This window comes from Anolis sagrei, chromosome X (genome assembly GCF_037176765.1).
Source record: "Anolis sagrei isolate rAnoSag1 chromosome X, rAnoSag1.mat, whole genome shotgun sequence".
In the NCBI taxonomy this organism is placed as follows: domain Eukaryota; kingdom Metazoa; phylum Chordata; class Lepidosauria; order Squamata; family Dactyloidae; genus Anolis; species Anolis sagrei.
The window spans coordinates 16,003,787-16,030,298 of record NC_090034.1 but is presented as its reverse complement, the minus strand read 5'-3'; the positions used below and the strand labels follow the sequence as shown (position 1 = coordinate 16,030,298).

At 40.4% G+C, this 26,512-nt stretch overlaps 2 protein-coding genes across 3 annotated transcripts in view; one reads left to right on the top strand and one right to left on the bottom strand.

Moving 5' to 3' along the window:
* LOC132782017 (protein-L-histidine N-pros-methyltransferase) overlaps nt 1-26,141 on the top strand; it is a 39,663-nt gene extending 13,522 nt beyond the window's left edge. For both annotated transcript variants that reach the window (XM_060786653.2, XM_060786654.2), the window contains exons 2-5: nt 2,394-2,584; nt 11,955-12,164; nt 14,339-14,523; nt 25,393-26,141. In XM_060786653.2, coding sequence (XP_060642636.1) covers nt 2,394-2,584; nt 11,955-12,164; nt 14,339-14,523; nt 25,393-25,598 — 792 coding nt within the window. In that variant the 3' untranslated portion in view covers nt 25,599-26,141. The remainder of the gene's footprint in view (nt 1-2,393; nt 2,585-11,954; nt 12,165-14,338; nt 14,524-25,392) is intronic.
* On the bottom strand, nt 17,683-23,395 carry LOC137097860 (immunoglobulin superfamily member 6-like). Its single transcript, XM_067473044.1, has 6 exons — nt 23,241-23,395; nt 21,877-22,227; nt 20,825-20,931; nt 19,157-19,210; nt 18,111-18,185; nt 17,683-17,770 (listed from the first exon to the last, which is right to left on the bottom strand). Exons 1-6 carry the CDS (start codon nt 23,299-23,301, stop codon nt 17,729-17,731), a joined length of 690 nt encoding a protein of 229 aa, XP_067329145.1. The 5' UTR covers nt 23,302-23,395; the 3' UTR covers nt 17,683-17,728.
* Nucleotides 26,142-26,512: the final 371 nt, after the last annotated feature.

Sequence of the window (26,512 nt, the reverse complement as noted above, 5' to 3'; positions counted from 1 at the left end):
ACCTGGCCATATAAAAATCTATAATTTTGGGCCCCAGATCTGTTCTCGACTAATAAATGAGATCAATTTATACATGGGTATATATGGTATATACTTTAATTCATTCTCTAGGAGTGACTTAAATGACTGGACAGATTATGTATAATAATGACGACAAAATATTGCAGGAACTCAAAATAATTATATTAATACATTTTATGCTCTTACTCTCCAACTCAGTTAGCAGGACAGCTTGTATCAGGTTTCTTCATCATTCATAGTGGGATAAAATACTATATGGGTTTATTTAACTCCTAGATGATTTAATAATTGCTCATTGAAAGAAGTGGAAGAAGAGATGTATCTTCTGCTGAGTCACTAAAGCCCTACATCAGTTATGTCTGATGATGATGTTCCTCTAAAGCAGGCATGGGCAAACTTCAGCTCTCCAGGTGTTTTGAACTTCAATCCCCACATTTCCTAACAGCTAGGCTGCTCTAAAGCCTACTGTTTCTGCCTAAGAATTCCTCAATTGAAGGGTTTCTGTAGATTAGAACACCCAGTAATAACATCTGCAATTCCCTCTAGTTATGGGACACATTGAGATCTTGAGGTCTTACCACAACTCCCACAGCTTGTCTTAAGGCACCACACAACCGGAAGGGCATTGCTATCTGCAGCACCTTGAAAATCATTAAGTTGTTGTGCTGCCAAATAGAAATTGTAAGGTTTTGGGGGGGTTGTTTTAGACGTGTGTGGTTATTGAGTCTCCTTGTGGAGAGAAAAAGTGGTAATAATAATAATAATAATAATAATAATAATAATAATAGACTTTAAACATTAACCTCCAGCAGTAGCAAGACTCCAAATCCACTTTTAAATCCTGAACAGGTTGCCAGCCAAGTTTATTAAGGTCATTCCCGACTGCCATTGAAATTTATGTGATTAGAATTCAGAATTATTAATTTATTGGATTTATGCCCCAGCTTGCTTCTGAAGTACAGCTCTCAAGATGGCTAATAATGATACTATCAAGCAAAACGAATCCAATTAAAACATAAAACAGATTCCCAAGTCAATTAAAATGATGAAATGATAAAAAGTTTTATGTAAATGGTAGTTTCTCACATGAGATATTGTAACAATTTCAATCTGTTTGATTAGGCTATTTGTAATGGGGAAAATTCCAGTCTCCCCCTGCCCAGCCACTTTTAGAAACATAGGAAAAGACAAGGGGGGAAAAACATAAGCTTTGTGGAACTTAACTAAAGCAGCAGAAAACCTAGTTGTAGCGATTAGGACATATCCAGGAATATAGAGGAAGTACAGGCGAGATGTGTCCACAGTTGCTCAAAATGGGAAGGAACTTGAGTCACAGCTTATGTGTAAGGAATACATAACAAGGTGTTGGCGGTGTACTAGAACCAATTATTAAAGACTAGGATATAATTGGATCTTGGGCAATGATGATGCGTAGAATTGAGCCATTTTCATCAATGGGCAGCTGAAACAATTCAGTCTGCTTATTTCATACCTCATTTGCTCAAAACTGTCTTATACTTAGAGATTATCTAGCCAACAATTGGGATTTTTCTCTCTCTCTGTTCAGAGCCACATTTTCTTAAGGATAATCTGCTATGCTGTTTGTGAGACTCTGGGAGCTATAGTCCAAAAGTTACCTTGTCCAAGCTCTGTTTGGTGAATGATGCAACTATCTGTAGGTTTCTGTAGCCTTCTGATCTGTGCCACAATTGGATGCTGCGTTGTCGTGATCTTTGCAACAAGAGAACAAGGTTTTTGGCAGGTAGGCAGGTATGACCATAGAATCATAGAGTTGGAAGAGACCTCAAGAGTTATCAGTTCCCACCCCATTCTGCCATACAGGAGCACACAGTCAAATCACTTGCAACAGAAGGAGGCTATACCACACTCCACAATCCTGCCTTTTCTTGCAGGGCTTCCCAGCAAGATGGAACCTCAAAGTTAGCGTCATAATCTTGGTATTTTGATACCATCAGTCTAAATTGACCTGGAAACTACAGGTGGACAAATTACACTTATTGCCTGCTAAACTTTATATATTTGGCAAAGTTCTAAGAAATTTTGAGGGATCTTCAAAGTGTTTATTTATTTAGTCTTTCATACAAAGTCAAATAGTGTCCATCCACCCCAATTTTGTCTGTTCTGACTGGCAGCAGTTCTCTAGAGTCTCTTTGCCATCCCTTGGTGCCTAATCTTTTGAATTATTAACATGAAGGATCAAATGTAAGGGCTTCTGCATGCAGAGCACATACTCTGCAGTTGGGTTACATTCCTTCACTTCTCTCAAGACTATTCTTTAGTTAAGTCTCATTTGGCGGTACTGAAATGTGAATAATAATTCTTGGTTATTTTTCTCCCCTGCTCACCTTTAGTGGTACGTGTGCAATCGAGAGCAGCTATGTGAATCTCTTCAGCCTATGTTCGTCCAGAGTTACCTTGACCAAGGAACACAGATCTTCTTAGATAACAGCATTGAGAAATCTGGCTGGCTATTCATTCAACTCTACCATTCCTTCGTGTCCTCTGTTTTTAGCTTGTTTATGTCTAGGACGTCTATTAATGGGTAAGTGAAAAAAAATGAAAACATCAAGCTTGGGACGTGTTCTTAAATTTGTTTTTTAATATTGCTATAATGTAAAGCATGCATAAAGAAATGTTAAATTTAACCAAATTGAGTTAACCGAGTTGATCTTCAGGCTGAGATCTTCATCTTCAAAAGCAGTATCTCTTTGAATATCAGTTAGGCATGGACTATTGTCGTCATGCTTTTTTGTGGCCTATGTAATGACTGGCCAAACTGTCACAATAAACTGTCTTTAAGATAAACCATTTTTCCTTATAGTGTTAATTGCATGTCAGATGACCAAACAAACCATGGTTTATGTTCACCATTTTTAATGTGTTCTCCCACCACTCTCTGCCTAATTCAATTATTTTAAAGGTAAACATAGAAAACCATGATTTAAACAAATCAGAGGTAATAAACCAGCAACTAACTGTAGATTCAGATTGTCATTTGTGACTGGTTAGCAAACCATAACTTGTTATCTGAGATAAGTTGATGCATCACATCAAACCACCCCATGTCGTATTGGAACATGTCAATGCAAACTGTTGAGTTCAATGAGAATGAATGCTGTGGTGTTCTAGACTTTGACAGCCCATCATTGTCCTGTTGAGTTCAGCTGTAGCACATCCCTAGGCAGCACAATTGCACTGACTGTGTCAGGAAGGTCTAACCACAGCATCAACTAGCCAAAGAAGTTATGTGTTCATAACATATAATGTGCACTTGAACCAAAACATTTATCAGAATCCCAAATACCAGCCAGAGCCCTAGTTGTTTCAGTAGCAATGATGGAGGTTAGTTACTGATTACATTATTTAGCACTGACCTTTGGTAAACCTATAATGCAAATGTTAGTCTTGTGTGAACTACTTTTTTTCTTACTGGGGGCTGTCCCTGTTGACCATTAAGGCAAGAATGTGCAGAAAACAAATCTCCAGGTGATCTGTGGTAGATCAGCAAACATTTCTAACACTCAATTGCTTAACAGCAACCACTACAAAATGACAGCCTTCCTTGCCAAAATTGTACAGAAATGAAGAAAACTGTGTGTAGAAAAGCACTGTATTTTTTGCATGGAAGAACTGGGAGCTGTGTTCATCTCTAATGCTAAAAACCAACTGCTGGGCTTGGAATGTCTTAATTCTAAGTATATGTGTTTTGTATCAGTCTCAAGTTTTTGGCTCTCAGAAGTCAAAACAAATAAAACATCAAAGGATATCCTTTAAACACAGTCTGTTCGCCCTTGCAATAAAATGTAAGCTGTGTTGAATGATCCTGAGTTCTCACTCTTGTTTGAAGGCCATGCAATCTAGAAGTGGTCAGCCTACATCAGTTCTACTTCAGCTTCAATTGCTTTTCAGCCAGTTTTTTTTTTGGGGGGGGGGGGGGGGTTAAAGATTTTGTGACATGTGTAGTTGAGGGCCTGTGAAGGCAAACTGTTACGTTTTCCTGTGGTTTTAACTATTTGGGGCTTTTGATTGTGAAAAATTGTCTGAATGTTTGGAGTTGGTGTTTGAAGGCTTATGGGGTGCTTCATGGTCTACTAAATTGGGGCTATGTGTGTCTCATTCCCCATTTTGCCCACTTTAGCCCAGGGTGGGCAACACAGTTGTTCTAAGAACATGTTTCCCTGGCAATCCACCAACAATTGCATCCATACACAGTGCCATTTATACATTAAAATGAGGCAGACGGGGAAGCATGTCTTAATGTAGAAAGGTTCTTTTATTTTACCATTCTTGGATTTCAGTACCATCCAACTGAACAGAGGAAAATAGGAAAGTTGCACATGGATTGCCCTCCCTATTGTAATCCAATGCTTGTTCTAAGACCCTTGCTCTCGGGAAGATAGTTGGCTGTGTGTTTAGTTTTGGAAGAAATTGGGTAGAAGTTTACCTTAGATAACAGATACATTATTTTGTGAAGAATGCCAATGTTTTTGGGTAAGATGTGTTCCAAGTGTCTTGTCCTGAGACACAAAACTGTTCCTGGCAGTGTTCATTGTGTCCATGTCATTTATTTTTGGTTGCTGAATAAGGCACACAAGGATCCTTTGCCTTGTGGCAGATATTTGATTGGAAGGCACTGACAATTCTTCATAGTGCAAATTAACTTCACAATCTGTGTTGCGCTGCAAAGACCCCAAGTCAGAGCATTTTGATTCTGGTGGAGCTTGTGGAAGAGCTGCTGATGAATGTATGGGTTTATCTTGTACCTTACTGATTTTGTTTTCAATTGTCTTTCATTCCATTGTTATTTTATATTACAATTTGCTCCATTGTGGTTTAATGTTATACCGTTCTATGTTTCTGACCTGTACTTTTTAACTGTAGTAAAAGGGCCAAGGAAAGAGGTTGTTCAGAAAGTTATTTATTTTGTATCAAAAGCATTGCATAAATTAGTATAAAACCAATAAAAATAGAAGGAGCACAAGTGGCTAAGTATCTTTTGACCATAAATGAACAACAGCAACCGTATTATCTGTAGCCTCCAACAATTCTTCCTCTGTACATGAGGCAGGACATTGTGGAAGAACATACAGTTGCAGAGTTGTCTGTTCTGCTCCACAGTCACACAAGGTGGAGGATTCTATTAGGTAGTGCCATTTTGCCAGGCTGTCTTTTGATCTGCCCACTACAATTCTGAGTGTGTTCAGGGACTTCCAAGTTGCCCATTCTTGGTTTACCCCAGGTTGCAGACCTTCATGGGGGCCATCCAATTGGGATTTCCTGGTTTACCTGCCCAGATGGACACTCTTGCTGTTGCTGGGGGAACATTAAGAGAAGTGGTGGTTCTCATGAAGCTTTGCCTTGATTTGAGTCTACTGGTAGGAGGCTGATTGCTATGTTCAGAAAGTGAGTTGCTGAAGGTTTTCCGGGCTGTACGGCCATGTTCCAGAAGCATTCTCTCCTGACCTTTCATCTGCATCTATGGCAGGCACTCTCAGAGGTTGTTCAGAAAGTAGGGATGCTTTGTCCAAGCTCCGATCTTGCACCCTAAATCTAAGATAGGGATAATCTGTGTGAGGGATAATCCATCACACAGTACCTTGTGATAGGGCCACAAAGTTTCCAGTGGAGCATCATGTTGACTGATCCCATCAAAATCCAAAACATCATGCTTCGTAGGTTTTCCATCTTTAGCAGAATGACTATTGCACTACACTTTTTGACCTCCTTTCCCACCACCTCGCGTTTTCCTCTTCTGCGGTTTGATCTGCTGAAGCTGGCATATGTCTGTGTGAGGGAGAGAGAGAGGGATAATATTATATTAAGAGCCAATCATACTTCTCAGCTAGACGTTTCCTGTGGAGTGTGTAGTCAAGTAGTACTTTCCACCCTCTTTCCTTCTTTGCCATTTTTCCTCTGCTCAAAAAGGGGTTCTGTCGCTTTGAACCTCTTCTCCCCATGGCTTTAGGAATAATACCCTTGTGCCAATTTATCTGACACTGAAAGGTACCACCAGGGGGTTGGTCTTTTAACCGAAGTGGTATTCTGTACAAAATGATTTCCTTGAACACTGTTATCAACATTTAACAGGTCATTTCCTATGGACCATTATATTCCACCCACATAAATCCGCGGTGCTTTCTCACTTTTCATCTGGCCTCATTGTCTTCGCTACCTATTCTTTCTCCTTCCCCTGTCCTCTCCCTTGATCATGAATCTGCTCTTTGCAGCTGCAGATGCCTTGGCGCCAATTGCTTTTTACACTCTAGTTTGGATTCTCTAGCTATGCCGACCTGACTAATGCCTGGCTCCCCTCTCGTCTCTCTTGCTAACCAATTATTTTCTTTCTCCCTGTATATTCTATGTATCCTTTCATCTGCTTGAACCTCTGTCGCTTCTACTGTAATCTTACAATATAGTCTTCAAAGTCGAGCAGGCCGCGATGCCATTGGCATGATCCAGAGAGACCCTGCCTGTCCCCTGCCACACATTCCTTAATGAAGAGCTCATTTGCTATTCTACATTCTTTCCCGTCCAAGAGAGCCTCAGGTAGCTACTGCAGTCCTTTGCTGATAGATTATACAGTTTTAAAATATTAATCTCCTCTCCCACTGCTTCATCGATGTCACCTTCAGCCTCTCTTTCACTCTGGAATTTCTGTTCTTTTACATCTTCCTTGTCGTTTTGGTTTTTTTTAAGCTCCAGTCTTTTGGATCAGATCTGCTATCTTCTGTCTCTAAATGCCCTGTGAATATAAGCTAATGTGTTCCTCTGCACGGTGTTGTATCCTCCACACTGCCATTATTCATGTGATCTGCTGTGCCAATATAAATTAGGTTTTATCTTTTAAATAGGTACTAGAATGGGCGATTGTTTCATATTTTCTTCATTATTTAAGTATTTATTTATTTACGGCGATTCTTTGCCGCCTTTCTCAGCCCAAAGGCGACTCAAGGCGGCTTACAACTGGTACAATTCGATGCCACAATAGTCCTAAAACACAATTAAAAACACATTGTCGAAGGCTTTCATGGCCGAAATCACTGGGTTGTTGTAGGTTTTTTTCGGGCTATATGGCCATGCTCTAGAGCAGGCATGGGGAACCTTCGGCTCTCCAGGTGTGGTGGACTTCAACTCCCACAATTCCTTGAGACCAAGGTAAGCCTTTGGGGTGAATGCCGAGCCTCAAGGAATTGTGGGAGTTGAAGTCCACCACACCTGGAGAGCCGAAGGTTCCTGACCCCTGCTCTAGAGGTATTCTCTCTTGACCTGCATCTATGGCAAGCATCCTCAGAGCTTGTGAAGTCTGTTGGAACTAGGAAAATTGGGTTTATATATCTGTGGAATGACCAGGGTGGGACAAAGAACTCTTATCTGTTGGAGCTAGGTGTGAATGTTTCAACTGACCACCTTGATTAGCATTTGATGGCCTAGCAGTTTTTTGGCATGGCTTGTTGGTGCCTGGGGGAATCTTTTGTTGAGAGGTGATTAGCTGTCCCTGATTGTTTCCTCTCTGTTGTTTTGCTGTTGTAATTTTAGAGTTTTTTAATACTGGTAGCCAGATTTTGTTCATTTTCATGATTTCCTCCTTTCTGTTGAAATTGTCCACATACTTGTGGATTTCAATGGCTTCTCTGTGTAGTCTGACATGGTGGTTGTGAGAGTGGTCCAGCATTTCTGTGTTCTCAAATAATATGCTGTGTCCAGGTTGGTTCATCCGGTGCTCTGCTATGGCTGACTTCTCTGGCTGAAGTAGTCTGCAGTGCCTTTCATGTTCTTTGATTCGTGTTTGGGCGATGCTGCTGTGTTTGGTGGTCCCTATGTAGACTTGTTCACAGCTGCATGGTATACAGTAGACTCCTGCAGAAGTGAGAGGATCCCTCTTGTCTTTTGCTGCACGTAGCATTTGTTGGATTTTCTTGGTGGGTCTGTAGATAGTTTGTATGTTGTGTTTCCTCATCAGCTTCCCTATGCTGTCAGTGGTTCCCTTAATGTATGGCAATAACACTTTTCCTCTGGGTGGATCTTAGTCTTTAATCTCGTGGCTTGTTCTCGCTCTTGCAACTCTTCTGATGTCTGAGGTGGACTAAAACATTTAGTGCACCTTATAAAAACCATGTAAAAATAATTAAAAACATACAATCACCAGTGACTTCTATTAACTCATTTTCCAAAAACATTGTCTAAGCCGTTCCATGTTCACTCTTTCCTGAGTTTGAATTTTGCATACAAACAAAAAGTAGAATTAATTTTTAAATGAATAGTCCTCAAGTTGCATTATGGGCAGAGAGATTCCTTCTGGAAGGGAGGGAAGGGAGGATCCTCCAGGCTTCTAGGAGAGACCATGGCTCAGTGGTGCAACATTTTCCTGAGCCACACTTGGCCTAAGTTGTTCAGCATTCTTTTTACACAGTAGCTAATCAGATGCCCAGTGGAAACCCACAAGCAGGATGTAACCCCCTTGTTTGCGTTTCTTATTGCTAGCATATGAGCTTCATTGCCACGGATACATATCCATCATTATTAGTCACTTTTGATAGCTTTACCAAAATGGGTTTGTCTGATCCCTATCCAAGTTGATGACCATTGCTGCATTTTGTGCTAGCAAATTCCATGAAAAATCAGTTGAGTTGATTTGTTTGCTGTCTACAACCACCCAGTTGCATCATGTGACATGGCAGCTGTAGTTGGTGAGACATGAGCACTCTCAGACAGAGAAGGCTAGAGACTCTATAAAACTACAGTTCCCAGGATTCCATAACATTGAGCAATGGCAGTTAGAGTGGTGTCAAACTGCATTAATTCTACAGTATAGACAGACCCTTCAGCTTCTAATACTGCATACAGAGGAGATTCTGCCTGTCTGCACACACACACAATCCTATTTTCATTTCTGAAATACTCATTTCAAAGGTTCTTAGGTAGCATGTACTAAAAATGACCTCTTTGTGAAACTTTGAATTGTCATCAGTCAGAGAAGTTTAAACATGATCTCCTGGTCTAAATTGTTATAATTCCTTTATTCTTCATGGTCTCTGTGAAATCACACACATGAAATCACTATGCCTGCATGGTCAGTTCAGAATCTTCTAGAAGCTCTATGATACATTTTAGTTGGTAGCCCCGTCCACACTCCCCATGGAGGTATATAGCCAGTTGGATGGGCTACAGCCTCAGTTCCTTTTGTCCACCACAGTTGCAGCATCTTGGGAATCTCTTTGCTCTTTAGACTAGCTTACTTGCCTTGTTACTGACCCAAATAGGTTTACCGACCATTCCTGCTCTTTTTGTATCATCATCATTGACTGGGACTGGGTTTTTTTAAACTATTCTTTCTTTAGTTCTCCTTCAGCTACACATTTTGACCCGGACTATATTGACTACGTGAATAGGATCAGGGCAGTAATGTCTTCTACCACCTTTTTGAAGAAGTGCTCATCCTGTGGGAGGAAAACACTTGACACAGACTGGCACACAATGTGCTTGCTCTGACTGGGAGAAGGCCATACAGTACAATCTTGTAGCATGTGCCTCTCCTTCACCCCCCAAGCTTGCAAAAACCACGACTCCCGTTCAACATCCTGCTTTATAAGCAAACCTTCCTGTCCTCCCCCATCTGAAAAAGAGATTATTATTGGAGCCACCTGCTCTCTCAACTAATGGCGTTGCTCAGGAGGGCCTCCTACCTTTGGCTGAGAGCTTGTCCCTCCAAACCGGCCCACTCGGTCCAAGACAGCCAAGGCTAAGAAGCCCAAAACCTCCCAGCTCCCACCATCTGGGAAAGGACTAGATCAGGGCAAGCAGTTAAAAGCAGGAGATCACATGTGCGTTCTACCTCCTCCCACACTTATGGATCTCAGTACTCTGGGTACTCGGGATTGAGGGGCTGTGCTTCAGCTACACAACCCTGGACCTCCTGCTCACATAGCCGCTCCAGGGGCATAGTAGCCACCTGGTCTACTATCGCGGGTCACTGCCTCCACATAGGGGAGCTGATTATAGCTGCCACTCCCCCTCCTACCACAGGAAGAAAAACTGCTGGGGCCGCTTTTTATGACCCTGATAATTGGGATTGCTGGCAGTGCTCCCCTCAGGGGCAGTTATTGCTATTTTGGGCCTTCATATCCCATAGATGAAGAGCCCCTCCAGAGTCAACCACCCATACCTGCTGCTTTGAATTCAGCATTGCAGAGGAGCCAGCCTGCCATGCCAGTGGTGACGACCTCGACTTCGCCCCCCATTCAGGTTGACGAGTCCGACAAGGACTCAGATTCATCAGAGGGCATTCACGTGGCATTCCCACTTGAGTCCCGGTTGGAAATGGAGCTCCCATCGGCCGATGAATTCAGCAATTTCGCAGCACTTATTGTTCACCTGGCACGAGCTCTAAATTTCCTCATGGATTGTATCTACTATCGGTTTGGCCTACCAGTTGGTGGGTAGTATTTTACCTCCACAAATCAGGGTCAACTCCCCGAGGGCGGTGGCCATTTCCTGGGCCTTCTTGAGGGGCATGCCTTTATTCGTTTTTAAAAATCATCTTTATTGACAGGTTTTGCAATGGGGGAAGTTTGATGTTAAAATCTATAACAGGGAAAAGATAGGGGAAGCAATGGGTGAGAAGCTGAAAAGGTAGAAAGTGTATGTAGAGGTAGAAAAGGCTGTGTTGGGGCATGCCTTTAGAAGATGTCTGCCGGGCAGCCACCTGGTCTACCCCACTCACTTTTGTGGCCCATTTCAAGGTGGATACTTCTCCAGGAGAGATGCAGCCTTCGGCAGAGCAGTCCTCATCTCTTTAGTAGCATGACTCCTGCCAGCCAAGGTTAGTAGCTTGGTACTCTACCATATGTGCGATTTCACAGAGACCACGAAGAAGAATTATTTATTTATTTATTTATTTACTGTCCTTGTATACCGCCGTTTCTCAGCCTAACTGGCGACTCAACGCGGTTTACAACAGAATATACAGTACACAGTATACAATTAAAACCGTAAAAAACATAATACACAATATTTCACATAAATCACAATCCAATACATCTCCTAACTAAAATCGTGGTCCAATTGCATCATCCATATTACCAATCCGTAGTCGACATATTCATTGCACCGAATTAACCAAATGCCTGCTTGAACATCCAAGTTTTTAGTCTTTTTCGGAATACCATCAGCGGGGAGGGTTTCTTACCTGTAACCATGTTTCTTCGAGTTGTCATTTGTGAAATGTGGACATCTCCGCTCATCCTCCCCGCTGTCTCGTCATGCCTCAGTTTCTCTTGCTGCTACCTTGCAGCGGAGGAACTGAGGTGTAGCCCCTCCCACTAGCTATATAACTCCATGGGGAGTGTGGCTGGGGCTACTGCCTAAAAGGTATAAAGCTTCTAGAAGATTCTGAACTGACTGTGCAGGCACAGGAAATACCATATATTTTGATTGATTGTTACGACAGATAGCCGACCGGCAGATCCCACTGCATTTTAGGAATTTTATAATTTTCAGTTTTTTATCATTATATTAATGAGATTTTTATGCACTGTTGTTATACTTACGTCATTGTATTTATACTTATGTATTGTCTGCATGTGACACTTTGAGTGCTTCTGTGAGCCGCCCCGAGTGGCAGGGTACAAATAAAAATTGTTGTTGTTGATGACCACTTGAAGAAACATGGTTACAGATAAGCAACCCTTCCTTACCCATGATCTAGCCCAGAACTTGGAAAAGTTACGTGGCCATGTAGGCTGGGAGATTTGCAAAGTTATTCTCAAAATAAGAGTAACTTTCTGAAGCACTGTTCTGATACCTTCATCCAACCACTGTGTCTAGACCTGTCCTAAAGAAAAGTGTCCTTTTGCTGAATGTGTTTTTCTTCCAAAATAAAGAAATACATAAATCTCTATCTTTTGACATTTCAGGTTGCTGGGAAGAGGTTCAATGTTTGTGTTTTCACCTGAACAATTTCAGAGACTGCTCACAATAAATCCAGACTGGAAATCCCGCAGGCTTCTTGATTTAGGAGCCGGAGATGGAGAAGTCACAAAAGTCATGAGTCCCCATTTTGAAGAAACCTATGTTACCGAGTTGTCTGAAACAATGATATGGCAGCTTCAGAAGAAGAAATACAGGTATGACAGAAATGGGCATGATAGTGCATAGGTACTGGGACATAGCTATTTTATTCCCACCCCCACACTCGGTCCTCTTTCATAGCCTCAAAGTAACCTATAGCAATAATTCTGTGGCTGATTTCCATGAAAGAAAAGAGAATGTGTGAGAAGTGTCCCTTGCTCTACAGGACATATAATGATAAATTGAAAATGGAATGGGGGCAAGGAAGTAGATTTTTGCATGTTTCAGAATCCCAGGACATGGACGTTGAGTTTCTTTCCAAGAAATGTACGAATAATACAGTTGCTGCTGGTTTTCCTTTTAAATGTTCCTTATCAAGAATTATGTTCTCCTATCTAGGAGTCCCCCTTCGGGGTGAGAAGGACAGGGTATAAATATAGGAAATAAATAAATAAATATCTACAAAATATCCTTTTTTATATATGTTGTCAAAGGCTTTCATGGCTGGTATCACTGGGTTGCTTTGAGTTTCCCAGGCTATGTGGCTGTGTTCCAGAAGTATTATCTCCTGACATTTTGCCAAGATCTCTGGGCGAAACATCAGGAGAAAATACTTCTGGAACATGGCCATATAGCCCAGAAAACTCACAGCAACTCATCCTTTTTTGGATTGACAAGAGTTCCTTGTGCTTGATCAAAGGAAAGCAATTAGGCAACAGCAAGTCAGAAATTATGGAGCAAACCCATAGGTTGTCGTTGAGGAAGTCAGATTGCCTTTTGAGCCTTTGCTCAACTAATATTTGTCAAGGAGGAATCTCCAGTGTCCAAATTCAGGCAATGATTTGCCCATAGGGTTCTCTTCACTCTTGAGGTTTTGAAACCTGTTCTTCCTTCCACTTTTTCTGCTGTCCCATTGAGTGTTTTGTTTGTAGCTGCACAATAATAGAGAGTTTGCAGAGAGGAGGAGAATTGCTATCTTTCGGTGAGACAGATTTGGGGCATTTATGGTTGTGGTATTTCCACAATCCAGAGATTATCTTCCCTGCCATAGTAAAATAGGGGTAAAGGTTAAATGAAATCTAATTGTACTTTTCAGACTAATAATGTATATTTTGGCATGAGTTTTCATAGACGTCAAGCCACTTCATTTGATGAAGCGATGAAGTAATATTAAAGCCACATTATTATTATTATTATTTTATTATTATTATTATTTTGTTTATTGAAATAGACATACATTTGTAAGTGCTTGTTATGTACAGTGCAATATTTTCCAGCTATTCATGTTCTATAATCATTTCTCAGATAATATCTTTTCTTTAAGAGGTCACAGTCTTCTATTTGAATAACACATATAAAGGCATCATAGGCTTCCTATGCTTCCTCCTTGTTAAAGCCACAGATTTTAAGTGCAATTAAACAGTTGTGGGAGTGTGATAAAATGTAGCAAAATACAAAAAGATGCAAATTGTGGCCTTGGCTATAAATCTTTATAGAACTTTATGAGGCTATACATGACTCCCAAGTCTTTAAAATTATCAATTAGTATTGATTTGTACAAGCGCTAAATCTATGTTTCAGAAGTCAGTTCAAAAACTTCCTCCATGAAAATTCCTTTATTATATGCACAATTATGAAGCTTGAGGTATTTACATACATAGCATGCTGTAGTGTGCAGTGGATTGGAATTTACGACTTCAGCTTTTTCTCTTTCATTTTTCTGTCTTTCTTTTCTTCCTTCGATTTTTTGTTTGTTTAGAACTGCCACTTGTAAGCCCCATATTGGTATATCCAGGAAAGTTGAAATGAAATACTAGTTTTGGGGTATTGCCCTTTTTGATGCCATTCATGTCGATTTAACCTCTTTTCTCAATTGTGCTCTGTAGTGCAATTGTGTCTTGCCAATTTCTAGACCCCCCCCCCCCCCCCACTCACCAAATACATATTAACATATTATAATATTTATTAAAGATCTATATAGGTAGAGTATGGGGAGATTATTAATACTATTAATATACAATATTAATATAAATTGATATAATAGTGTTTATATCTGTTAATAATGTAAAAAGAAATGAAAGAATCACATTTCCTTTGTCAAGTTTCTTATGGTTGATGGACTAGATTTAATGAGGTGAAGTCTTTCTTTGGATACCTCACCTTCTCATTGCTGTAAGCAAATAAGCCATTATATAAGTGTAAGCTTGTGCTTTTAAAAATACTTTTGCAGAATACTCGGCATCAACGAATGGCAAAATACAGGCTTCCAGTATGATGTCATCAGCTGCTTGAATCTGCTTGATCGCTGTGATCAGCCATTGACTGTATTAAAAGATATTAGAAGTGTACTGGAGCCTACAAGAGGCAGAGTTATCCTGGCATTGGTCCTGCCTTTTCATCCATATGTGGAAAATGGTAAGTGTCTGCCAGATGCTTGTTGAGAAAAAGCCACATATGAATCGCCCCATGTAAAGAGCACTCATATATATATATATATATATATAAATCATCTTATCAGTTTGGGATTGGGTTTGGCCAGAAGGATAACAGCCAAGGCCACCTCTGGGGCTGAAGGATTCTGGGTAATGGGCCCTCTATTGTCTTCCATAGCCATGCACCATGAGATCTTCTCCAATATATGCAGTAGCAACACCAGATCGTTGGGCCTGGAAATCTTGATTTAGACTGCCAAAAATATGCTTAATATACTAGTACTCCAGGGCATTGTGGAACATTAAAATAATCGCTCCCAGACACACCCATTTTTCCACTTTTATTAGAGGAATACACAGAACAGGCATTTGACACATTATCAGTGGTTGGCTTCAGGGAGCTGCTTGGGAATGGATATGCTGGTGTCAAGGTTTTCTGAAAGGATGGAGTGAACCTAGAACATTTTGCTATTTGAGGTTTACCCCCTCCTTATCGTGCCATTCTAATGAAATATGGTTTTCAATCTTAACCCTAGATACAAAAATTATTAAGTGTGTCTAGTTTGAACCTGTTATTTACTGTGAGTTAAAGCTGTTTCCCATTTGTATTTTATCATTACTTATTTACTTATCTCCCTACCCCACAAATAAGACATAAGGTGAGTTTTTTTACACCTTGTCTAATTTTGATCCCCACAAAACAAGCCCTGAAAATACAGAGTATTTTTTACCTATTATGGGACTCAGTGTGGCAAAACACACATGTGGTTTCCCATCCAAATGAGAGCCGACCCCACATCTCTTTTAGTCCAGAAAGGTTGCTTTATCTCATGGCTTCAAAACATTGCCTCTTGTTGCTTCCTTCAGAGCACACTATAAAGGGTTCTGCCTTGACTCCTTCAGGTGTGGCACACTTTGTTTGCCATAGGGAGAATTGACTCACAGATGACTAAATTCAAGTCGGTTCGCGTTTTCTAAGCAACCTATGCAAATAACCAAATTAAGTTGATCTGAATCTTATTTGAGAAACGTCCATGCTTTGCTGTAGTTCCAGTATTGCATCCTTGGCTCTAACAATACTTAAGGCTTGTCAAGTTTTAGGCTTATTGCTAGCTGGGTGGGGCTCAGTAGGATGTATACTCAGTCTGTTTAGTCAGGCAAGTTTTAAAAACTGGTGTCACTCCAAATTAAAAGCAAGTCAGTGGAGCCAGTGATTGGGAAAGGGAGAATGGAGAAATGCTGGGTGTGGAATGCAAGCTGTGGCATACTAGAGGGACTCTTTATGACAGAGTTCTTAGAATTGGAGGCTGATTTATGGTTTGCCGGTAGCTCTGTGGTGAGCATTACATTTGTGGCTGCTCTTGTACTCTGTGGGAATGTTTAGAAGTTATGCCAAGTGGCACAGCCAAGCCATAGAACCGTAGTAAATTAATATGCAGAAGAAGCAGGCACCGTACTTCTAATTACATGTGAAGCAGCCCTTACAAGGACTCACTTTGGAGATTTTAGACAACCATGGCCCACAGTCAGAACAGAAGAACAGGCACTTTCCAGATGTCCTGCATTTCTCTCCAGGTTCAAAGAGTTTTTCTCTAGTTGCACAGAAGTCCTCTTCACTACAAACCCAAGCTAACATGTATGATTTCTCAGGTTTTTTTAAATACCATGTGTGCACATAGATGTTCCGTTTTAGTTTTATCAAAATACAAAACTCTTACATATTAGTTCCGTCCAATGTAAATACACATGAAATAAAGTGAATAGATCGAAAGGATAAACTGAAATTAAATGAAAGGCAAATACCCCAAGGGAAAATAAGCAAACATGGGCACATGCTAACAAAGGGCAAACAATCTCCTCTTTTTTCTTGCAAGATATGTGTCCTTTAATATACCGCAGCTATATTTGTATGCATCACAATTGTTGGATAAACACAAACATGGTAGTACAGCCAATACCATAACCTATAGCACTTTCCAAACTAGACTTGAAGAGGAGGAATTATGGTGCACAAAAGGAGGAAGGGCCACAGGACCCTTAAGACTCCTCTGTGCATTTGTTCCATAGCTTGAGGTTCCATTAGAATTTATGAAGTAAAGGTGGGGATCATGCAGTGGTTGTGTAACTGCAAATCCCAGCAGCATACCAAACGATGAAGACATCATCATGTAGCCATTGGAGTCCACCATGGCTTGGACATGGCGGCCTCCTCTTCCAGGGTTGATGATCTGCTGTGGGGCTGACACACTCTTGGGACTCATGGTACTTATGATACTACAACATCTGGAGGATTTTACTATTACTATCCTTCCCACAGAAACTCTGTACTGAATATGTATGTACAAAAAGTAGAATTATGACTATTCTATGGTGTATCTGAGCTGGCATTAGATAATAAAATTTTAATAAAACCATTAATGAAGATATTGTTGGAGGACATCAGAGAAACACAGATGTATCTGTAGAAATACTTTTCACTTGCACATATGGTGCAAGACTCACCGGCACTTGCATTTTCACTATCTTAAATTCAAAGAATACACTTCAGTTTCTTTTGAAAGGGTTGGAATATAATATCTGAATATATTTTGAAAAGTCAGTGGTTCTCAATCTTTGGTCCTGTATATATTTAGATTCCATGTTAACCCAAAAGTGCCAAAGACAGGGAATAGGTCAAAGGTCAAAAATAGGGAGAACCAGGAAAGGGAGTTTTTGTCCAACCAAACTTTTTTTTAAAAAGCCTTTATGAGTTGTTCCTGGTGAAATGAGCCAGCCACCACCTATGGTAAGCATGTTATTTTAGACCTAAGAAGATGTTTTGCCCCGAGGGCAATGTCCTCCAAAGACTCTTCAGATATTTTGGAATATATTTTTATTGGCCTTTCTACAAAGATAATTGTCCACAGAAGTCTGGAAGGCACTAAGTTGATGAAATCTGATAGTTAAGTCTTTTCTCTCATTCACCTTACCTTACCAATCACTTTGCATATCCATAAAACCTTTTGGTCCTGGCAGTTCCTGGGCAACAAGTAAATGCTATGTTATTGTTTAAAGTTCTACTTAGGATGCAGTTTCTGTGCAAAATACTTTGCTGGTAAGTGACGGTCTTCATAGAGATATTTTTTCTTGCAAATGTTCGGTATCTGAATCACATCCTCAGCTGTGTGACTCATGAAATAAAAAAGTGACTAGGATGGTACATGTCTTTTGCTGATGTTAGCCAGATACCTCTGAAAGAAAGGAAAGTAGCACATTCATTAATTTACAGACAAAAGAAAATTGAGGAAAAAAGATCATGTAGCATCTTCATATGACTTTCAGTCACAGACCAGGAGCCCCCGGTGGCGCAGTGGGTTAAACTCTTGTGCCAGCAGGACTGCTGACCAAAAGGTTGGCGGTTCGAATCCGGGGAGCAGCGTGAGTTCCCATTTGTCAGCTCCAGCTTCTCATGGAACATGAGCCTGCCACAGGATGGTAAAATATCCAGGCATCCCCAGGCAATGTCCTTGCAGACGGCCATTTCTCTCACACCAGAACTGACTTGCAGTTTTGATGCTACTGGCTACTTACAGGCCATTGCTTTCTTTTCTTCTTTTTGTAGATCTCCTTTGCAATTGCTTGACAAGCATCTCTGGTCTCTTTAGCCTGGAAAATTAAAAAAGTTTTGAATGGTGTCTTGGTCTCACCTTTATCACATAGTCTGATATATAAACAGAAAATATGAAAAATATTGCTGAATTTAAAAGAAAGATTATTGTTGTTGCCCTTTAGTAGGATGTATAAGGGTTGAATTGTTTGAAGTAGGGTAGGAAGCTGTTTCTGGTCCCCAAACTCCCATCATTCTGCAACATGCTGACAAGGTTTTATGGGTGTTGTTGTCCAAAAAAACTGGATGACTTAAGCTTCACACCCCTGATATTGACACAAAGGTTATCTAGCCCAGTAGTTCTGCAACAGGAATAGGGAATGACCATGAGGGCAGTACAGTGATGACTGGTGGACCCCAAATTGCACACCCTAAAGCTGAAGATTTAACCTGTTGCAGGGCTAATGGATGGGTGGCTCTCTTTATACAGTTGAACCATAAATCCTATCTGTTTGTGTGCTGCTCTTCCTTTCCCTTTTAGAAAGCGGCAAGAAGGAAACTTTGGTTGGTAAACTTTGTTGGTATGCCTTAGCGTCACAAACACAAGGGCCTCAGAAAGGAAGAAGCAACTGAATGGCACCCAGGGGTATATAGACACAAACCCTGTAGCCAGTCAGTGGTGTTTCAGTCAAGTGGAGCTCCTCCCTAGAGATATCCAGCTGCCTTTGCACAATGGAGAAAAAAGTTCTGAAAGAGATGTAGGATACCTCTTCCTGCAGTGTCCAGTAGAGCATTTCTTGGGGTGCAACCCCATTTGCCCAGTTATAAGTCACCAAGAGGATTCCAGCCCACATACATAGGTATTTCTGTGTCTTGTTGTTTTGTACCTTCTGATACCCCTCCCCTTTTCTTTCTTTCTTTCTTTCTTTCTTTCTTTCTTTCTTTCTTTCTTTCTTTCTTTCTTTCTCCAGAAGCCACAACCAGGTAATGATTTGCTATTACTGTAGTTTCTCAAATAGCTAACACTTACATGAACATTTTGTTTCCCTCTCAGGTCATCGTTTTCAGATTTCTTACATTTTGGCTATAAAAGAAAGGAAATGCACATGGTTTGAGTAAATAACAAAGAAGGTAGCCTTGCAAATGTTAGGGGATGTGGTTCTGATTTTTCAGGTCTAGTTGCCTTCCTTTGCAAGCAATAAATAATATTGCTGCATGGAGAACTGACACATTATCTTTATGGGACTGAAGTGGAGAAGTTGGATGACTTTTTAAAAGCACATTTGATAAAATTTGAGAGAAGGGGGAGCTTCTTATCTGTGTTTTTAATTCACTGGAGAGTAAAAAATCTTGCTGGTTATAGGACATTGATTTATTTGAATACAGTAGTTGTATCCCTCTCTATGTCACATTATCTAAAGATGGTGTACAAGTAAAATCAATTTAAACAGTTTAAAACAATTGAAGATAATTTAAATAGACCAAAAGTGTAGTTTCTGTAGATACTGATTAGATCAGTTTGTAGTAGATCCCAATCAGAGACTGGGAAATTATTTTTGAATTGCTGTTTCTAGAGTCCCAAATTTGAAATGACTAATCTGATTAGGTTTCGAAGCATTGAAAGCCAACCTACAATTATCCACTCTAATACTGAACTCAACTATTGATTTATTAAGAATTATTTAGATCCAACCTATCCCATAAAAATAATGTTAAAAGCAAGGAAGAATATATATTGAATACAAACTAGAACATATTAAACTCACCATGTGTTAGTTTTCTAAGGCTATTAATTGCACTAAAGCAAAATAGCACTGATTAAGATCTGCAAGCAGTAAGAAGAAGCCAATGGAGATCAGTTAACAAATTTCAAAAGCCACTTGAAAAGTCAAAGTCCACCAGTGGAATGTCACCAAAGAGAGGACGAAGTAAAACTCTTAGAAAAAGGCCAAAAATAAGTTCCAAATGACATGTCACCACTCAGTTTTAAGGGAATGAGGGGCTAACCACCCTATTTGAATGTGATTTGCAGGTGTTTTGGAATAGTTTTTGAGTGAAATCGATGAAAAAAAAAACTGAAAACAATATTAAATACTTAGAGGGGATTTTGAGAGCTGACAAAGTGGGATTTGGGAAACACATGTTGCCCCATAGGTCACCCTTTCCATACTGTACCTTACTTAGACTCTTATCAGGATTAGAGTATTGGGATTGCACTCAGAAATTGACTAGGGATGCCATTTTTAAATTCATTTTTGTAGCATTATTCCTATTAACTGCTCTGGGCAGCCTGAGCAGAGCATTTTGGATTAGATATAGCTTGTAAACTCTGTTCAGATGAAAGAGCGTATTGTAGTTGTCCAATGCAGAAAATAGGCTAATAGTACTACATTAACTAAGTAAGGTGTCTTAATATTCATTTGACACTTCTAAAAGAAAATGTGATGCTCTCAATTCTACTTGGCCCCAGATTGAGATAATTTGCAGTAGTTCAGAGGGTGTTACTGTCTCTCTATAATAAATGTGTACATGAACAAAGACATGCATCTCTTATACATCATACAGAGACTTCATTAGTTCAAGGATTCTGGAAATTGTAGTCCAAAAACTAACTTTTTTCAGAGTCATTGCAAAAACCGTGTACATGCTTTGATGCTTACGCAGACACAAATAAAGAAAGATACAGTCATGAACATACCTTAGAGAAGAACTTCAAAATTGCCAAAATTGCAGTGATGTATAAGAACAGCAGCAATGATATGGCCACCATGATATTGATAGTTCCTTGGCTGTATATCTTAGTTTCTGTGTTAATGGCAAACAAAAAATAATACAGGATATGTGGTTTATTTCCCTATTTCATATCAGATTTATAGTATGAATTATTTTGTCACCCTCATTCCAATTTGAAGACTCTGGGCTTTGGTTTTATATTAATGCTTTATATCTTGCTTGCTACCTTCAAAGGTCACCTTTAGAACTTCAGACATATTTAAAGTATGCCAAGCTTCCCTTGCAATGCAATTTCACAGTCCAGGTTGGCAGATATACAGGAGAGAAAGTCCTCTCTTGTGTGCCCACTTTTTTTTGTCGTGTCAGAAGCGATTTAAGAACATACTGCAAATCGCTTCTGGTGTGAGAGAATTGGCCATCTACAGAGACGTTGCCCAGGGGATTTCCAGATGTGTTACCATACTGCTGGGAGGCTTCTCTCGTGTCCCGCAAGCTAGAGCTGACAGGTGGGAGCTCACCTTGTCTCGCGGATTCAAACCAGCAACCTTCAGGTCAGCAATCGAGCCGGCACAAGGGTTTAACCCATTGCGCCACCGCAGCTCCATGTGTGCCCACTAACTCAGCCATTTGGGGTGATTAAACATACAAATGATCCTCCATTGAGAATCATAAAATATGGGCAAGATGCAGCCTTTTAGATATTTACCTCAAAGCTAAAACTTTGTAAAGAAGTAATAGCCTCTTGAGTTCAGCTTGGAAGCAAATCTGTAATCAGGCAGTTTGTACTAAATCCAATGGGTAAAGCTTCACTAGAGTCTCAGGTAGGAGTGTTTTTTTCTTTCTCCTTGTAATACTAAAGATGAAATTAGTGGTTTCTGTATACAGAGCATGCCCAGTACCATATGATTTTACCTGTAAAATCACACGATAAACAATATTTGGGTGCATTCTTTGATAGGAAAGTGGATTTTAGATCTCTTAAATAAAGTGTTAAAAAAACTCAAAATTGCAACTGACCTCTGATCACTAACACTGTTCCTTCCCCTGTGGTCTTGGAGGTAGGTGCTGTGGAATCCGGAAATGCTACCCCACAGTAGTAAATTCCACTGTCGTCCACACTGAGTGTGTTAATTTGAAGCAAAGTCTGATCATCTGCTGGGCGAAGCACTTCGAACTTGGTTCTGTTTTTACACACAGGAGTACACAAATCTTCATGGGTTTTTGCAAGATACCGAAACCATAGAATATTAAGGGATGATGTGGGGCAATTCTGAGCAGAAAAGGTGCATGATATACTGATGTTGCTGGATTCGGTAAAACCATCCATGGATTGAGGTTGTCTTACACTCACTGCACAATGGTCAACACCTATTGAAAAGGGGGAAATGTGCATTGTTAGTGGGTTGCTGTGATTTTTCTGGGCTGTATGGCCATGTTCCATAAGCATTCTTTCCTGATGTTTCACCCACACCTATGGCAGGCATCCTCAGAGGTTAAGGAGTCTGTTGGAAACTAGGCAAGTGAGGTTTATACTGTATATCTGTGGAATATTGTCCAGGGTGAGGGAGCTCTTGTCTGCTTGAGGCAAGTGTGAATATTTCAGTTGGCCACCTTGATTAGCATTTAAGGGCCTTGCTGTTTAAAAGCCTGGCTGGTTGCTGCCTGGAAGAATCCTTTGTTGGGAGGTGTTAACTGGCCCTGATTGATTCTTGTCTGGAATTCCCTTGCTTTTAGAATGTTGCTTTTTACAAATGCTAATCGAGGTGGCCAATTGCAACATTTGCACTTGCCTCAAGCAGACAAGAGTTGTTTCTCCTACCCTGGACACTCCACAGATATATAAACCTCACTTGCCTAGTTTCCAAGAGACCCCCTCAACCTCTGAGGATGCCTGCCAAAACATCAGGAGAGACTACTTCTGGAGCATGGCCATACAGCCCAGAAAAATCGCAGCAACCCAGTGATTCCAGTCATGAAAGCCTTCAAAAATGCATTTGTAGTCTTCAGGGTGGGTTGGACTGTTGATGTTTGAGATGTGCTGTCATTCTTGATTTTTCTACTCTGCCCAGCTAGGACTATTAGGAGAGTAATTTTCTGTTACTCTGTGTAAGGAATCTGTGTGAACTCAAGACCATCCTTAGGCAGGGTCACAACTGCCCCCAACAACATTCAAGTCTATAAATCCGCAAAGCCAAGCAAGGTATTTTGATTTAAGCAGAAAATTTCTCAAGCAGCTCTCCCGACCACTAGTAAGAAAAAATGCAACCAGGGCACATCAAGCAGGCAATTACTTCATTTTGCTTTATGATAGGGCTAGCCCTGTTGACTGTTATTTTAAAGCTCAATAATAGCAGAAAGCATTGATTTAAAAAATTCCTTACCAGCACAATATGATAGCCAGGTAGCTTCAAGAATCAGAACCCATTGTGTGGACGTTATCATTTTGCCTGTGAGATTCCTCTGAAAGGGTTTAGCTTGAGAAAGTGGAAGTAAGTCACCCTGAAATAGCACCAAAATAGGAAACTCTTCTTAGTTAATGCCCTCATGTTGCTCAAGAAAGGAACTTCCCAAGCGTATGTTTAGGGGAAGCATAGGGCTCTGTTTTCTGAAAATACCTTCGCTTACTTGATGAAAGTTGGCTGTCTCAGTTTTTAGCACAGATCATATTTGCCTTCCCTCTGAATGAACAGATTCCAGTTCCATAAATGTGTCTTCTCTCCAGGGCGCGCTTGAAGCATTTTGCTGCATGATGTGTTTCAGCAAATTACATTTATACATGACCTACTCAAAGCAGTACTCAAAAGTAGTCAACGTATTTGGCTCCTGAAACAAAATATTCCACAAGTGATTCCCTGGCAGTAAAACAGACCATAGCTGCAAGTTGTTTGCCTATCTGCTGAACCGTGCCGAGTACAGTAGCTCTTGTTCTTGTCTTGTAAGGTTTAGTGGTTTAGTGGTTGCGACTGCGCTCTTCCTTCCAAGTTATTCTTTCACTTCCCTAAAAGAAACTGCACTGAAATACTGTTTTGAACATAACTCAAGGCTAAAGTCATGTCAGTTTTAAGGACGGACATTCAAGATCATTTGAAAGAATCATAACTTTTAATACCATGTGTATTCAACTCCCCCCCCCTTTCCCTGAAAAAATTATATATTTTTTAAATTTATATATAATTTTAGGGGTTGATTCCATATCCGTTTTTATCATTGGACTTATTTTCCCTCTCCAGCATAACTGGTTGGGTGTCTTGGATTTCTCTGCTACAGTTAAAAATTTCAGTGGATTTTTTGCCAAAACTGAAAGCAGGCCCCATGTTCACTGCAGTTTGTTCACCCACATTCACTCATTGAAACCCAAATGCTTGGTTCAACAACTCTACAATCTTGTCCAGAAATCAGTGAAGGCTAGAAAGGCCAGACATATAATGGGGAATGCTGTGTGATAGAGAGAAAGGCACATAGTGGAAGTTTTCCTGAAATTTAAATTTCTTCTTTTCACACTGGTGTTTTGATCCTTATCAAAGAGCAGTGGTTGTTAACCTGTGGGTCCCCAGGTATGTTGCCCTACAACTCCTAGAAATCCCAGCAGTTTACCAGTTGTTAATGATTTCTGGGAGTTGAAGGCCAAAGCATTGGGGACCCACAGGTTGAGAACCACTGGCATAGAGGAACACAACCACACAGGAAGCACAGCATGGTCAAGAGATTGTTAGTCAAAGCAGTATTTATAACCTCTTTGTTATAAATCTGAAGAACAAAAATAGCACCTTGTTCATGGATCTCTAGACCAGCCATGGACCATTCATGAAAACCTTATGGGTCAACAGACAGTTAAGAACCTGAGGAACACCCACCCATGAAGTGGAAAGCATTGCAACTCCTGGACACAAGGGTGAGCTGGTGTGGCCTCTTCAATGTTTTTGGAAAGTAGCTCCCAGAATTCCTCACCATTAACAATGGTGCCTCAGCTGATGTTGCAAGCCAAGAGCACCAGGTGGGCCACAAATGTCCACCTTGCTCTGCCTGATAGGATCTGAAGGAGTGACGGACAACCCAATTTATTATAGCACAGTGGTTCTCAACCTGGGGTCCCCAGAAGTTTTTGGCCTTCAGCTCCCAGAAATCCTAACAGCTGGTAAACTGGCTGGGATTTCTGGGAGTTGTAGGCCAAAAAATCTGGGGATCCCAGGTTGAGAACCACTGTTATAGCATGAACCCTGGCAATATGTCTTTAAAGTGCCACAGATTTCTTCATTGTTTTGACCAAAAAGTAAGAAATTCACTCTTCCTTATACTTTTACTTTGTTGAGCTGATTATTGCTTCTATTTGCAAGCCTCCATGGGTCTCTCACTGTTTTGGAAACGCTTACCCTCCCTTTTGTGTGCTTTCCAACCCATTAGTTTTGCCCACTTTGTAGTAGATTGGTTTATAAATGGACTTCTCCTCTTAGATGAATTGAGCCAGATGGCAGGATTGAGACTCAATATGAATTATGAAAAATAAATGCTAATGAAACCCGTATGTTCTCTCAGTAGGTGGCAAGTGGGACAAGCCTTCTGAAGTTTTGGACATCAAAGGACTGACATGGGAGGAACAAGTGAACAGCCTGCCAGAGGTTTTCAAAAAAGCTGGCTTTGCCATAGAGGCATTCACTAGACTGCCCTACTTATGTGAAGGTGATATGTATAATGACTACTATGTCTTAGATGATGCTGTCTTCGTCCTCAAACCAGTGTAAATGTACCTTCTGAGTCGATCCCAAGAAGCAGCCTGTGAATGAAGCGTTTTGATTTTTTTTGTTTTTTATTATTATTATTAATTACAGGAAAGGAGGAAAAAATTGTGGTTGTCCATTCTAAATCGACGTCATGTATGAAGTCTAAAGGTCAAAAAAAGAATTACTAATTTCCTTGTAGTATGTTTTTTTTAAGAAAAGAACATCTTTTTTAAAAAAGGAAAAAAAGACAGAGCTCTTCTGCTGATGATTTCTTAACCCCCACGAGGTCCCTGCAATCCAACCATAACTAGAAGATATTTTTATACCTGACAGCGGTAGGACTTGATTCAGCAACAGCCAGGAGGTTGCACAAACGGAACCCGTGTGCATTGTTTTTCTCCAGAACATTGGAAGAGAACCCTGGCAATAAAGCTGTTCGCTTGGTATAAAATTTGGGTTGATGAAGGGTTGGGATAGATTTTCTTCCATGTTTATGAAGTTATTTTATCTGTTGGTCTTCAGCACATGTTTTTAATCATGCCTAATAAAACTTTTTTGACATGACTCTTGTCCCAGAATTTTATTTTATTTTTTTGCACTCACCCAATGGTTCTTAACCGGTGGGTCTCCAGGTGTTTTGGCCTACAAGTCCTAGAAATCTCAGCCAGTTTACCAGCTGTTATGATTTCTGGGAGTTGAAGGCCAAAACATCTGGGGACCCAAAGGTTGAGAACTACTGCACTAGCCCTGTTGTAAAGCAATGTGTTTTGTTGCTTGGTGATGAGTAAACATTTAATACCTTTGAATCTTGAAAATGACTTGTTCCTGGTAGAAATGGACACTGCCAGAACTGTTAGATCAGGGGTCCTCAAACTAAGGCCCAAAGGCCAGATACGGCCCTCCAAGGTCATTTACTTGGCCCTCGCTCAGGGTCA

Bases quoted from the DNA above. Each gene is read 5' to 3' on its own strand.
- LOC137097860 (XM_067473044.1), bottom strand. From the start codon at position 23,301: ATGATAACGTCCACACAATGGGTTCTGATTCTTGAAGCTACCTGGCTA. The intron at 22,228-23,240 runs GTAAGGAATTTT...CCTTTTCAATAG, and splicing joins CTGGCTATCATATTGTGCTG to GTGTTGACCATTGTGCAGTG. The intron at 20,932-21,876 runs GTCAGTTGCAAT...CCATTAACACAG, and splicing joins AACAGTGTTAGTGATCAGAG to AAACTAAGATATACAGCCAA.